Genomic DNA, 13505 nt, shown 5'->3' with positions numbered 1-13505 from the left:
CAGTACAACCATTCCAAGTTAGAGCTCTATTTCTGCCAAAGGGAGTGTGAAACGTCTGTGATTTCTTCACTTGGAGGTACAGTAATACTTTTGGCATCTGTTCCTTAAGGATCTGCAGGCTGGAAGTGAGTGCAAGCAAAACTGTCCCCTTCAGTGGGCCTCTTTCTTTCCCTTTTCCTTCAGCAGCTGGCAGAGTGAGCCTGTTGCTGTAGGATGAGTGTGAATTACCGCCACTCTGTGCCAGGGAGCAGAACAACCACATTCAGAGGTTGTACAGCAAAAACAAAATCCTCAGAACAGTGCATTTGAGCTACCTTTGAACTGGCTCCTGAGGAGGGCTCAAACATGGCTTTCAATTAAGAAACGGTATTTAGAACCCCACTGCAGCAGGCTTTCAGCTCTCAGTCAGGATGTGTGTGGTTTTGGTATGACATCCATCTGAGCACATGATGCTTGGTAAGTGCTGAAGCCTTGGTTATGATTCACTGGGGAGAGACATGGAAAACAATGTCTGTTTTTCAAATGCTAGAGAAAAGAATTTAAGGTTGGAATGGTGTATAATTTTACTAGAATAAGCCTGCAAGCAGCTTGCCTGCCCCTGTCAGCAGGGAAGGAAAGGGTGGTAGGCATGGCTGAGGTGACAGTGTCCCACTGCCTGGGCTCAGTGGCTCTCACCGCTGTGAATTGAGTACACTGACATCTTCACCACAGGAGATGGGAGTCCAGAGTCACACATGCTGATCCTTAGGGCAGTGTGGAGCTGGGGGATGGTAACGCTGTTTGGACAGCTGGATTTATTTGTAGCATGTATTTTTAAGTTATTTTTCAAACATGGTCAGAAATCCTTCTTTGTAATTTTCTGCTCTTATGTTTGAACTAAGAGATGCATCTCTGCCCTTGTTCAGTGCAGGGGGATTTGTTAAGCTAACTGACTTCAGTGAAATATAATTCTCTTCAAACAGGCAGTTTTGATTGCCCCTTCAGGCAAAGCATCTAAGATCAAAACAAGAATGGCTTCTCTCAAGTATGATAATAATAATAATATTGTAACAAACTTTCAGTTCCTAATCTAAAACTGTTTTTGAAGTTGTATTTTAAACTGAAATTATTTAATAACGTGAGGCCGATAACTACTCTATAAATAATTTTCTGCCCAATTGTTTTACGAGTGGAGTCAGATGCCTGTAGGGTTTGCTATTTATATTTCAATAGGAGGGACTCAGAAGTGCTGGTGTGTTTTCACACGAGCAGAGCTATCATGTTACTGTTCCACACGGTGCTGTAGCATTTTCAGCTGGGCTCAGGACAAAATACAGCCTGACGTGGAATTGAAGCTTCAGGCTCACTTTCTGCCCAGACTGTGTAGTTGAAGGTAGATGAACTGAGGAGCATTGAAGAGCGGGGTATGAACAGTTCCCTGCCGGGAAGAGGAGTTGCTCTGATTTGGGCAGAGGGAATACTTGCCTGCAGAAAGGGCTGGGGTGTGGTGTGCTGAGATTGCTGAAGAGAGCTTCATAATGCTGGGTATCTTTAGGGAAGGTCACTGTGCTGGGCTGTGCTCCCTGGCCTCAGGCTGAGCCCATTTCCCACTTTCCCAGTCTCTGCTTCCAAAAACCTTTGCAGAAGAGTTTTCTTGGGGTTTCGTTTTGCTTTGCTTTGGTTTTTCCCAGCAAAAACTCCCAAGTTCACCAACACGTAGGGCTGTGGCTGTTTGTGTGAAGGAAGGAGGAGTGACATGGGTGCTCTTGTGTAAACTGGAAAATGTCTTTTGCTTGGGAATTTCAGGAGGTTTGGTCATGGCTGGTCACTTGACAGCCCTGCCCCCCCCGGAAATGCAGCCCTGAGTTGCTGAAATCCTCAGTTCTAAGGAAAAAAACCCAAGCAACTGGTGTGGGTACATTTTTTGTTTCATTTTACAAGCGTTTTTGGGTGGAGGAAACCAAGTTTTTTCCTTTGAAAAATCAGCTTGTGCTTATTAAGCCAAAACGTAGGCATTATGAGAAGGGGTTACTTTTTTTCTTTGAGGCAGTGAGAAGCATGGAACCTGCTGGAGCTGTATGTGGGTTTGCAGCCTCCAAATGGCTATTTAAGTTGTAGTAGACCAGATAATATTTAGTTGAACAGTAAGATCTTGGCTTGCAGCCACCAAAGATAACTGCACTGCAGCAAGGAGAGGGAGTCCCCCTCTACACAGCATTGCCTTTATCGCTTGAACAATGATTTTAGCCTTGTCTTTTCATGTTGCTCTTTCCCAGGCTATCTAATGGCTGTTGTCCAGGTACAAACCAGCCGGCAAAGGCACACTGCTTGTGAAGTCCATCCTTACTTCCTCAGGGGTGGTGATGGATGATGCTGTTGTGCTCAGTGGCTGCCTCAGTGCTGTAACTCTAGATGAGGCTACTGTACTTTAAATATAGAGTCTGTTGTGCTGCCTCAAGTCACACATTTGCATCAGTCATTAGCTCAGAGCGCTGCAATTCTAAACGTCTTTCTTGTGAATGCTGATACTGCAGAGTAGTCTTGTGAATTGAAATGGGACCAGCGCTGGCAGGAGAGGGAAATGTAGCACTGTGAGAATGTATTTCCTGGTGGTTAGTGTGCTGCTCTTTCTGAAGATTCTGACTGAACCTGGCCTGCAAAGAAGGATTCAGGAAACACATGATTTTCAGAGAACCTCTTGAGCACCAGCTGTGAAACTTTAAAGGTTAGATTTTATGGTCCATTCTGCTAATCAGCAACTACTGATTTGTAATTAGTTAAGAGGGACAGGGGATGCAGGGGGGGAGGCAGAGGTGAGGGATCTGAACGGTTACATATTGTAGTATTCTGTTGACTGTTCCTCCTAAGCACATCAAGGGAATTTGGCAGAGAGAGTAAGCTGTGTCCTGAAGTCACTGTGGTTGCCTGGCATCATATTAACCCTGACTTCTACTGTGCTTAATTGAGTTTTGGTTCAGGCAGCAACAGCAGATCTGTGTACAGCCAAGTGACTCCTGAGCAAGCTGAGGAATAGCTGATTAGTTCCTGAATGCAGCAAAGATCTGGACCCTCACCTCAAGAAGGACTACAGCTCTAACACAAGGATGGCCATAGGGATGACAAAGGTGTGGGAACAGTTTGTACCTGAAGGAAGTATTACCTGGGAGAAAAAAGGTTGTTGGGCAGACATGGACTCGGGAGGGGTGTGAAGATGGATCAGCAGGGAGCCATGGCTTTGCCTCTCCTAATACAAGAACAAGGTGATAGCAGAGCACGTCAGTAGATTCCAGGTTTAAAAGAAACAAAACCAGCCTGTGAAGAAAAGGTACCCAACAAGTGCGTAGTTTTAATGGAAGAATCCATTGCCACAGGATGCCGTCAAAGCTAATGGTTTATGTGGTCTCCAAAGGCGCTTAAACAAATGCTGTGCAACTCAGTGACCACCCCGACTCCTGGGGCACTCCTGCAGGTTTTTGGTTGGTAAGCTTTGGGGTTCCTCTTTTCCCTCTGCTGGCAGGGCTTTGGCTTCTGTTCCTTTTCCCCTCAGCTGTCAGCCTACCTTGGATTTTACCCACTTACAGGACACTTCCCTCTTGTGTCAAGAACCTTCTGAAGACAGAATTGTATGTTGCATAGAAGCAGCTTTCTCCTCCAGTGCTTTCCTGTGTGAAAGATGGACTGGGTTTGCCCTGTGGCACTGAGGCACTGGGCGCTGCAGCACGTGAACCCCTCACAGCGCTGTACGTCTGTGGCTCACTGGTTCGCCTTTCATGTGTGGAAACTGAAATGCCTCACACGTAAGCCCCAAATCAGTATTACTTAAATTGCAGTGAGTGATAGGCTAATGATGCAAGGACATTTACTGAGGTTTATTGTTCAGTAGTAGTTTGAAATTATCCTTTTTAAAGACTGGCTTAATTCAGTGATTCTGGGAAAAGTGCGGTTTAGCTTCTCCTTCCTTTTGTGCTGTGAAAATCCTGCTTCCTGCTGTGACTCACTGCGTTTTGCTCACAGCCATGGCTTTTCAGGAAAACAGACTTTTCATGGGCTTTAGTAATGCTTAGAGAATATTGCAGTGTCAGGAGACAGAGTGGGATTAATAGTATGTGAAATGAGGAGGTGTCTGATCTTAACAGAGGTGTTCCTTTAACTTGGTGCGTTTAGCTAAGGATCTGAGGGAATTCTAGGCTGAAGAAAACTGTTGGTTGCCAGAGCTTGCAGATGCAGGTCACTGGCTGGATAGAGCAGGGATACCTCACAGAGGGGGGGGTTCTCTGCCCCTCCCCACAGGCCCAGCAGAATGCATTGCCTCCTGCCTCTTGAAGGGATTCAGTGTTGTATATCTCATTGTAGCTTGTCACAATAGTGAGTCCTTTGATCTTGTTTTTCTTTCCTGCCTTAGAAACAAGACTGCCAATGGAGATTTTCGGAAGGAGCACAGAGAGAGGAGTCGCAGCCCCATAGAGAGGGCTGCTGCCCCGACAATGAGCCTTCATGCCAATCACATGTATGCCTCAATCCCAAGCTTGACCATGGATCAACCTCTAGCACTGACCAAAAACAGCATGGATGCAGCCCGGACAGTTGGCATCACACCTACACTGACTTCTGTGGAACGGCAGCAGGTACTGGCTTCTAGTTGACAAGAAGCTGTGGGTGGGTGTATGAATCCTTGCTGTAGGCACAATGAGGACTGTGGAGGTGCAAGCAGAACGTATTGTGAGTTACAGTAGGTAGGCAGTGCTGTTCCTCAGGCAAAAAGTATTTTAAAATGCACAATGAATGTCCCAGCTCATTGTGTTTGATGTGAATATATCACTGGTGTGTCAGTGTCACACATTTCCTGCTTTCTCTGATGCTCTGCTAAGCTTGTGAATGCTGTTTTAGTTGGGAATGCAAAGTCTGTGGTTGAACGGAGCTCCAGTGCCTGCTAGGCAGTAACTGACGCAGTTTGCAGGTAAAGCAGGTATTCACTTGAGCTCTTCTTGGGACTGCTGAAGAAGAGTTGTGAGACAGAAAGGGCATCACGGAGAATTTGTCACTGAATTTTCCAGGTGAAGGAAGCTGGAATGACCTTAGTTGGTTTAGCCAGCCATAAGCATTCATTGTGCTGTTCAGAGTAGTATTGCTCTTCCACAATGACTTTTCCTAAAACAAAGTAATTATTTTTGATTATTGTTTATTTCCATATGCTGCAGTGTTCTGGTTTGGTTTTGCCTGGTTGTTTGGTTTTTGGCTTGCCATCTTGTATGTTGTGTTTGTTTTTCTTCAGAACTGCTGAAGATGTGCTATCTCTGTGCAGGTTAGACAGTAGTAGTTTCCTTCTGTCATACTTGTTTTTATCCCAAGTGGAGAGACAAAGCAAGACAATTGAGTTGTGATGAGCTGCAGTGTTGAGAAATCAAACATGCCCAAGCTCTTCCTTCCTGCCTTCCTCCTTCCCCTGTTGTGATGTCCTGCAAAGGGTAAACACTTGGAGCAGATGATGTTTCAGAGGCTGGGATTTTTCATACACAATGTATGAGAGCTGCTCTTCACCGCAGCTGTATACTTTACATCTGCTGTGTGGGTTTTCACGGTGGTTGCCTGTGTACACTTGTCTCTTCCATTTTGCTTTGCCAAAAGGCCGAGCTCTGCACTAGCGTAGCTGCTCTCTTGCATCATTTGGCACACAGGTTGCAGAGCTATTGTTCTGTGCAGAACGACTCCTCTTTGCTCTCAGTGTTGGGTGATGACAGAGGAGGAAGGGGCCTCACTGCCACTGACGACACTGGTGCCCTTTGGTAGTGTCCTGGCAGCCAGAGCAGCCACCACCTCTGACACCGGGCTCTTGGGGTGTTTGACTTGGGCCCATTCCTGGTGCCTGTTACCAGCTTCCTCTCTCTTGTTATCTTTGACATTTTGATCTAGGTTACAATCTGTTTTCTTGGAAAATTGGATGTTGAGGTTAGACCTTGCTAAGAGAGCACATTGTAGAAATCAGCCAGAGCAAAAAGTGTATTGGAAAACCCAACAGAAACCCAGGTTTGACAATTTGTTCTTTTGTTGGGTTTGGATTTACTTATTTTTTTACACCTTAATATGTTCAATGGGATTTTCATCTTACCCTGTTTCTAATAAAGAGGTGGGAAAAAATACCTTCGTATTTCAGCTGCTGTAGTCACTGTCACTCAATTCTCAGCTTATCTCAGTATTCTCATCTAAATCTGTGCAGTCTGCTCAGTGCACCTGTACACACAGAACTACACATGCCTTATCCTGCCTTGCAGATCCTCTGTGGTACTTTGACGTGCATCCTTGTTTGCTGCCTGTCTCCGTCTCTACTTCCCACCTCTTGCATGTCTAAAATACTCTTCTAAAGGAAAAAAGAGCAGCATATATACAGTTCTCAAAACTTGCTTCATAGATGCACAAAGTCTTGGTCCCTATATAGAAAATAAATGCTTCCAGAAAAATCAAATAATTCTTTATTTACTTTTTGTACTTTGCTGCAGTGCAGTAAGATGTGAATAGCATCATTCCTATTGGGTCCAGACAGTGTTAAACCTTCCCTTCCAAACTCTCACTTTGGCCTTGCTCTTACTCTGCATACTAAAGTACCACTACACAATGAAAACTCTTTCCTTCCTCACTGACTCTGTGTGGTGGTAGGTAAAGCAGTGCTTCTTGTGGGTTTGCTGCACAGGATTTTAAAATGGACAGGAAATTAAAACTCTGTTAATTACAGCCCTTCAGTTAATCCTTTGGACACTTACCAGTTAACTTGCATTGGCTGGAGCAAAATGGACTCCTTGCATCATAAAATATACCAAAGATGCAAAGCAAAAATACTCGAATCCCCTTCATTTCCCTTCAGCCACCTGAGAAACTCGGACATTCCTCCTCCTTAGGCCTTGTTTCAATGCAACATGTACATAGTGAACAACTGTAAGAGTACTTCATGATTACACTGTACGGAGTATCCATTGTGGAATTCAGGGTGTGGGATGAACACTTTGGGGAATTTGCATGTGTTGAGAACGAAGAAGGGTGATGTATTAAGCAGCACGAGAAAAACAGATTAATTACAACAAGAAAGTATTTGTGGTCAAGACTCACTCAGGTGCTCTTTATAATTTAATCTTATGGGCTTATATTTTGTGCCCAAAGTAGGGAGTACAGGATCAGCCAGGCTGGGAAGAGTGAGCTCCTGAAGGAAAAATGGTACCATCAAAAAATGAGTAACACTAAGGAGGCAAATACCTGCAACATGTGTAAAGCCTGGCTGAGTCCTGGGATCACGAGGATCTGTGGCACCAGAATGGAACAAGTGTTTGCTGTGTTGACATTTAGTTCTGCATATGTAATGTTGTCTGTGAAGTTGAAACAGTCACTGTAAAATCACTTCAGTGCTTTTCATGATTTGCTTTTACGCTGCACTTTTTCTATATGGCTGCTTGCCACTTAAATATCTAAGAACCATGATGGAAATGCACTGTAGTGGTTTTTTTAATCAGGCAAAGAAACAACAGCCAAGTATTTTGGGGTTTAATACTCTTTGCTGAATTGGATGGTTTATGGGTTATTTCACTGCTGGGATTCTGTTCAGCACTCTCAAGTGCTGCTGCAGTGAACTGCTGCTGGTACAGCTTTGGCTGATAGTGACTGACAGGTTCTTTCTTGTCCCCCCTCAGAACCGTCCCTCGGTGATCACCTGCGCTTCTGCCAACAACCGCAACTGCAACCTGTCCCACTGCCCCATCGCGCACAGCGGCTGTGCCTCCGCCATGCCCACGTACCGGAGGCCCGCCAGCAGTAAGTGTGCACCCTGCGCTGCCCCTCGCACCCTGGGAGAGCAGCACAGCCTTGTTACCTTCCACCCAGTGTAGGCACTGATGTATTAACAAGCAGGGACAAAGGGAGGCAGAACAACAGCCACCTCTCTGCAGGCTTTCTAGCCGCCAATCCTGTGCCACATTGGAAGTACCAGTTCAGAATTAGGGAGAGAGGGGTTCTTTCTTCTTGTTCTGAAAAGCTGCTTTAAACAAACAAACACTCCACACAAACAAGTAAGTCCTTATTTATTGTCTAATGGACAGCAGATCCAGCCATGCTCTCATTTGAGGTGCTGCAGTTTCTCCACTCCTTCAGGAGTCAGTAGATTCAGCTGCAGTCACAAATACCTCTTCCTGAAGGTACACCCTCCACCTCTGTCTGTGTGGGTAGCACACACTGCTGTGGAGGGCAGCTGTGCCCAAGCAGGGAGTGTCGGCTTTCTGCCTCCCGTGCACCAGCAAGACAAGAGGTGGGACCCTGGAATTCCACAGTGTGGGTGTGTGTGTGGTTGTTATTATTCATAAAAAGATCCCTGTATTGTTGAAAATTGGAATTAATGACTGCAGCGGGACTCTGGAGGAGACGTTTCACCCTCACAGGAACCACTGGCGTGAAGGACCTGAGAGGACACCAGTTTGCTAGAAACCTGCTGGTACTTGTCCAGGGTGAGCTCCCTCTTCGAGCCCCAGCTGCATTTACATGGGCTCTGGAGCAGTGGTGAACGTTGTCAGAAAATACTTGTCTTGTGTCACTTGAAACAGGTCTTGGTGCCAATAATCCAGTGTATTTTGGGATCGGTCAAGCCTGTCTGTGGCACTAAGGGCAGTCGCATGGATCCTGCCAGTTTGAAGGGGACTTTAAAGATAAATCTCATGTAGACACACAGATACTGTTTCTAAAGCATGAAACTGCAGCTCTCTCACATTGAGCCTGAAGAATTAACCACTGTTGTTGCGCAAAACCTGTTTTTTAAGGTTCTTTGTTTCTCTTGCAATACTATGATACTATTTTAATGCTTGCAGTACCTAATGCAGAGGTAGGGAATCAGTCAGCTTTCAGACTGGTTCCCAGCACAAAGTATGTAGAGGAAGATGATACCCTGAAATCAGCGTTTGGCACACTGTAATTTAGAATGAGGTCTCCTCACATCCAACTGGTATCAGCAGGCTTGCGAGCAGATTTTAAAGGACTGCTTCCATCTTTAATTCTATTTAAGTCTAAATATGAGTTCTGTGGGATTGTTTGGGAGAGTGTTTCCATAGAACGAGAGCTGTAGTTGTTACTAGCCTGAGGAAGAACTAAAATTGTACATAGAATGCTTAACAGCTGCAGGTTGCAGAAATAAAAAGATATTTAACTCCATTTATTACTTTTCATTTCAGCCCCTTCCATCTACTTTTCCCATTCACTAACAGCTCTGTGCTGCTGTAAAGTCTTGCTTTATGCTGAGGAAAACAGTAGAAATGCCAGGCTTCTGCCCTGAAATAACGCACTGTCTGCCTCCTTCCCCTGTGCAGCTACCACTGCCTGCGACCCGGTGGTGGAAGAGCACTTCCGCCGAAGCCTTGGCAAGAATTACAAGGAGCCTGAGCCAGTGGCAAACTCTGTGTCCATCACAGGATCAGTCGACGACCACTTTGCCAAAGCACTTGGGGATACGTGGCTGCAGATCAAAGCTGCGAAGGACGGCGTCTCGAGCAGCCCCGAGTCCGCGTCGCGGCGGGGCCAGTCTTCCCCCTCCTCTCACATGGTCAATCACAATCACTCGCCCTCGGTGGTCTCCTGAGGAGAGGACCGTGACCCTTGTGAATTTGCATGGTTTGACTGAGCTTTGAACAGTGCTTAAGGTAGTGTTGGGGAAGGGAGGTTAGTTTTCAACACATGTTTTTGTGTACTCACTTTTTGTTTGTCAAAGGGTGCCCTTAAAGACAATAGCAGGAACTATTTCATAAAGATTCATCTGATGTAGCATCCTTTTTTCCTGCCTCAATTACCAAAGAAACCTCTGATGCAAATCTGCTGCCCCTTAAAAAAAACTAATGCACGCTAATCCACAAAAGCCATCACGCTTAGTTGGTTGACCCAAGTGCTTTTTGCTTCTATTAGCTTCTTGAAACTAGAATTTGTCTGGTTTGCTTACATTGCTTTGGGGTTTTTTGTTTCGTTTTGGTTATTTTTCCCTCTGTGAAGTAACGTTGTATGTATATACTTGAAAAGAACTGTCATGTATGATTTGCACTATTGGAGGAGGACTGAAGTTGCATAGCAACTTTCTGGAAGATGCTAATATTTTGAGGGCAAACTGCTGAAAAAAGGGTTTAAGGATGACATTTCTATCAGTTTGATTTTTTTTCTTAAAGCAAAACAGCTTTGGAAGGGGAAGTCTCATACAGGTTATAGGTCTTTCTCTCTTTAGATTTCAGGTGCTTAGTGCTTGCAACTGGACTGCATAATTTACAGAACACGGGCATTTTTTCCTAAACACTGCAGTTTGCTAGAGTAGAGCTGAGGTTGGAGGGTTCAATAGTGCTTAACGATGCATGTTTTATGAAAAATAGCTGGTATCTATTAATGTATAGACAGTAAGAATCATAATACTTATTAGCTTCTCTTCAGAATTAGTTTATTTTTGTCAGTAACAATCCTAGATATACTTACTGCTGGTACAGTTGTACTCTATGATATTTGTATTTGATATTCACTTTAGTAGCAGCCAGCAAAGAGGACAGGCTCAGGCCAGGCCTCGGACGACGCAGTCAGAGATAGATGGTGCGTGGTACAGGATGCTACAGCTTTGCGCATGACCGAGTCATTGTTCCTGTCTGCTTACCAGGGATTTGCTTCCTAACCCCAAGTCTGTGTAATCCACCTTGAACCAGCTGCAGAAACTGCTACCGTGACGTATCTTGGCTGGACAACAGATTGTTACAGTGTGTGAAATATGATCTTTAGTTTTTTTAAGCTTATCCATAAGCCTATGATGCCAAGTTGCAGCATACATTCCTCCAGTAGAGAACTTTATACAGGTATTACTGCATTTATTATCATTTGCTATATTAATAGCTACTAACTAGAAATTAGGCGATAGAGGCAGGCGTAAACCCACAGCTGGGCTAGTAAAGAGCTTTTCTTCTTGTTAAGTGTAACTGCTCTCCCCCAGACATTCCATCTTCCCAGTACAGTTGCAACTAGGGTTTTGTTTTTATACTGCGTTACCTGAAACAATTGGTTCAGAGTAGAAAGTTAGAACTAGCTGGAAGATGAACTACATGTGATGTATTATGGACTACGTTACAGTATTGGGTCCATTGTGGCTTTTACTTCTGTGTTTTGTTTTCTTCTGTAAAGTTAAGCTATTTAATTTGGAAGGATCGGGAGATCGGCTCTTGCTCTGGTTGAGAAGGTGGCTGCTCAATTCTCTTTTAACAAATGAAACCCCCACCACCTAAGCCCCCAGTTTGACACATTTCACTACCATCCTACTGGGTAGTCAACGCTTCCTTGCTTTGGCATTCAGTACCCTACTCTCTGTAGGAAGATTGTTAAAAGAACACTTTTTTATATAGGTAACTTTAAGACCATCGTTACGCTGTGCGTAAAGAATGTACAGAGAAATTTGTAGGTATTTTTTGAGGAACAATTAATTTGTTAATGATATGTAGCTATTTAATTTTTCCCTTTTCCTTTATTGTAATCATTCTTTTTTTTTTTTTTGTTCGGAGAAAAAAGTTGATCTTTTTTTTTTTTTGTTGTAGATTTGTCTGTAATACAGTAAAAGTGCAGGAACACAGTTATTCTATGAGAACACTGCATTAGCATTAATAGCCACTCGTTTGTTATTGCTACAGGCTACTGAGCATTGTAACATTAAATACTAATGCTGTAGATGGACTCTGTGGAAAATGTGACTCCTATATTTCTTTGTAAACACAAACAAGATAATGTTTCTAAAGCTAATATTTTCAATACTAGCTGTTTTACAAGATTACGTTTACTTATCTGAGATAGGTAAATGGATTTGAGGGCAATAACGATGTAATGTGGTATGTCCGGTAAAACACGTATTAGACACAATAATGTCCTGAAAGCCAAAGGGTGGGGGGGGGGAGGTGGAAGGAAACTAAACTGACCTCGCCGCCGTGCGCGGCGGTGGTTCCCTCACGGAGCCAGGTCACCTACAGCTGCGTCTGGCAGACTCTGTGTGTGTAAATGTGTACAACCCGTGTCCCGCGGCCGCTTCCCGCCGGGAATGAACGGGGCGGGAGGGGACGGCTTTTTTTTTTTTTTTTTTTTTTTTTTTTTTTTTTTTTTTTTTTTACTTAAAAGTAGCCTTAAAGAACAATAAAAGTGCTCTTAAATCACCGCGCGTCAGCGTCTGTGCTGCGGGGGGACAGGGCTTGCGAGCACGCGCTGTGTGCTGCTGCCTCCCCGGGACACGGGCTGGAAGGTGTCAGCGACCAGGGATCTCGCCTCTGCCTGGCCCTGGGTTGGAGCACACCCCCGGAGCAGTTCCGCTCATCAGACACCAGTGTCCTCATCTTGTTCTGTCCCTCTTCAGGCTCCATCCCGAGGACAGGAACTCCTCCCTAACTGAAGGCAGCTGTATTTCCAATGTAGAAACGCAAGGGCTTGTGCTTCGGGCCAGCACCGCTTCCAGTGAGTGTTTTCCATTCATTCATTTGACTGGAGATGGTTAATCCTTAAAAACAAAATCCTTAAAAACCTGATTACCTGAATTTTGAGGGAGTTTGGTGAACCATGCACAAGCCTTCAGAGGAACTTCAAGTGAATGTAGGAGAGGAGGCTCTGGAATTAGAGGAGGAGACCCTAAAACCAAGGAGACACGAAATTACTGTTGTAGTGGAAGTGCCTGAATTATTTGAAAAGCCAGGTAGGAGTAACAGGCTTCAGTGGCACTGGAATGGGTGAGACTGTTCCAGTCAGGGGTTGGATTTAGGAGGCCCCATTAGGATGCATCCAGCATGATGAGTTTTAATGCAGCTGAGACACAGTCCTCTCCCCATGTCCATGGAAAGCAGCTAAATACACACTTTTAAGAGCCCTTGGGAGGGAGGCTGGTGCCACAGAGCCTCCAGTCTGCTTCCGGATGGGAGCTGGCTTCCTGTTAGGAAAAAGCATCCCTGCACCAACATTTTGGGGCCTGTGTGAAGCGGGACCAGCAGCATGGCTGCCTTTCAGGTCAGTAACTTACCCTGCTCTGTTTTCTGTGTGATAAAGGTTAAAATACAGACATTTTTCTGCCACATAATCTTTCTCGTTAGCAGTAATGTTACACAAAGGGTGGCACCATGGCCTAGAGAAACTGGACCCTACACCCATGCTTCACACCATTACTAAGTCCTACACTATTTGTCATGGCTTATCTTCTCCTGTGACCTAAACAAAAGGTAACTTCCCACTGCGTCCATAACCTCACTCCTACGCATACACGCAGCCGCACGTTATTTGTGTTAATTCCATTCAAAGCAGGGGTTTAGTTTTAGAAACCAGACCTGACATCCCAAACACGCCGGGGATGGAGTGTGCATCTTTCTGCATCGTTTGGCGAGTGACCCCTCCTGGGTGCAGTTTCTATGTATTTCAAGCCATTTTAGCTGTGACCATGAACTTCACACACAAACACACAGAGTAGACAGTGAGGGTTTGATGCAACAGGAGTGTACAACGGTGTGTAGCACACTGGCAGTGCT

The 13505-nt window shown here is 44.9% G+C and overlaps 1 protein-coding gene across 1 annotated transcript in view; it reads left to right on the top strand.

Moving 5' to 3' along the window:
* Nucleotides 1-12728, top strand: part of VGLL4 (vestigial like family member 4) — a 44838-nt gene extending 32110 nt beyond the window's left edge. Inside the window, exons 3-5 of the mRNA XM_080625446.1 lie at nt 4382-4604; nt 7653-7773; nt 9312-12728. Coding sequence (XP_080481572.1) covers nt 4382-4604; nt 7653-7773; nt 9312-9580 — 613 coding nt within the window. The 3' untranslated portion in view covers nt 9581-12728. The remainder of the gene's footprint in view (nt 1-4381; nt 4605-7652; nt 7774-9311) is intronic.
* Nucleotides 12729-13505: the final 777 nt, after the last annotated feature.

Source organism: Psittacula echo (genome assembly GCF_963264785.1).
Source record: "Psittacula echo genome assembly, chromosome: 9".
Lineage (NCBI taxonomy): Eukaryota > Metazoa > Chordata > Aves > Psittaciformes > Psittacidae > Psittacula > Psittacula echo.
Note: the sequence above shows the minus strand (reverse complement) of the source record. Positions and strands in the feature narration are given on the sequence as shown.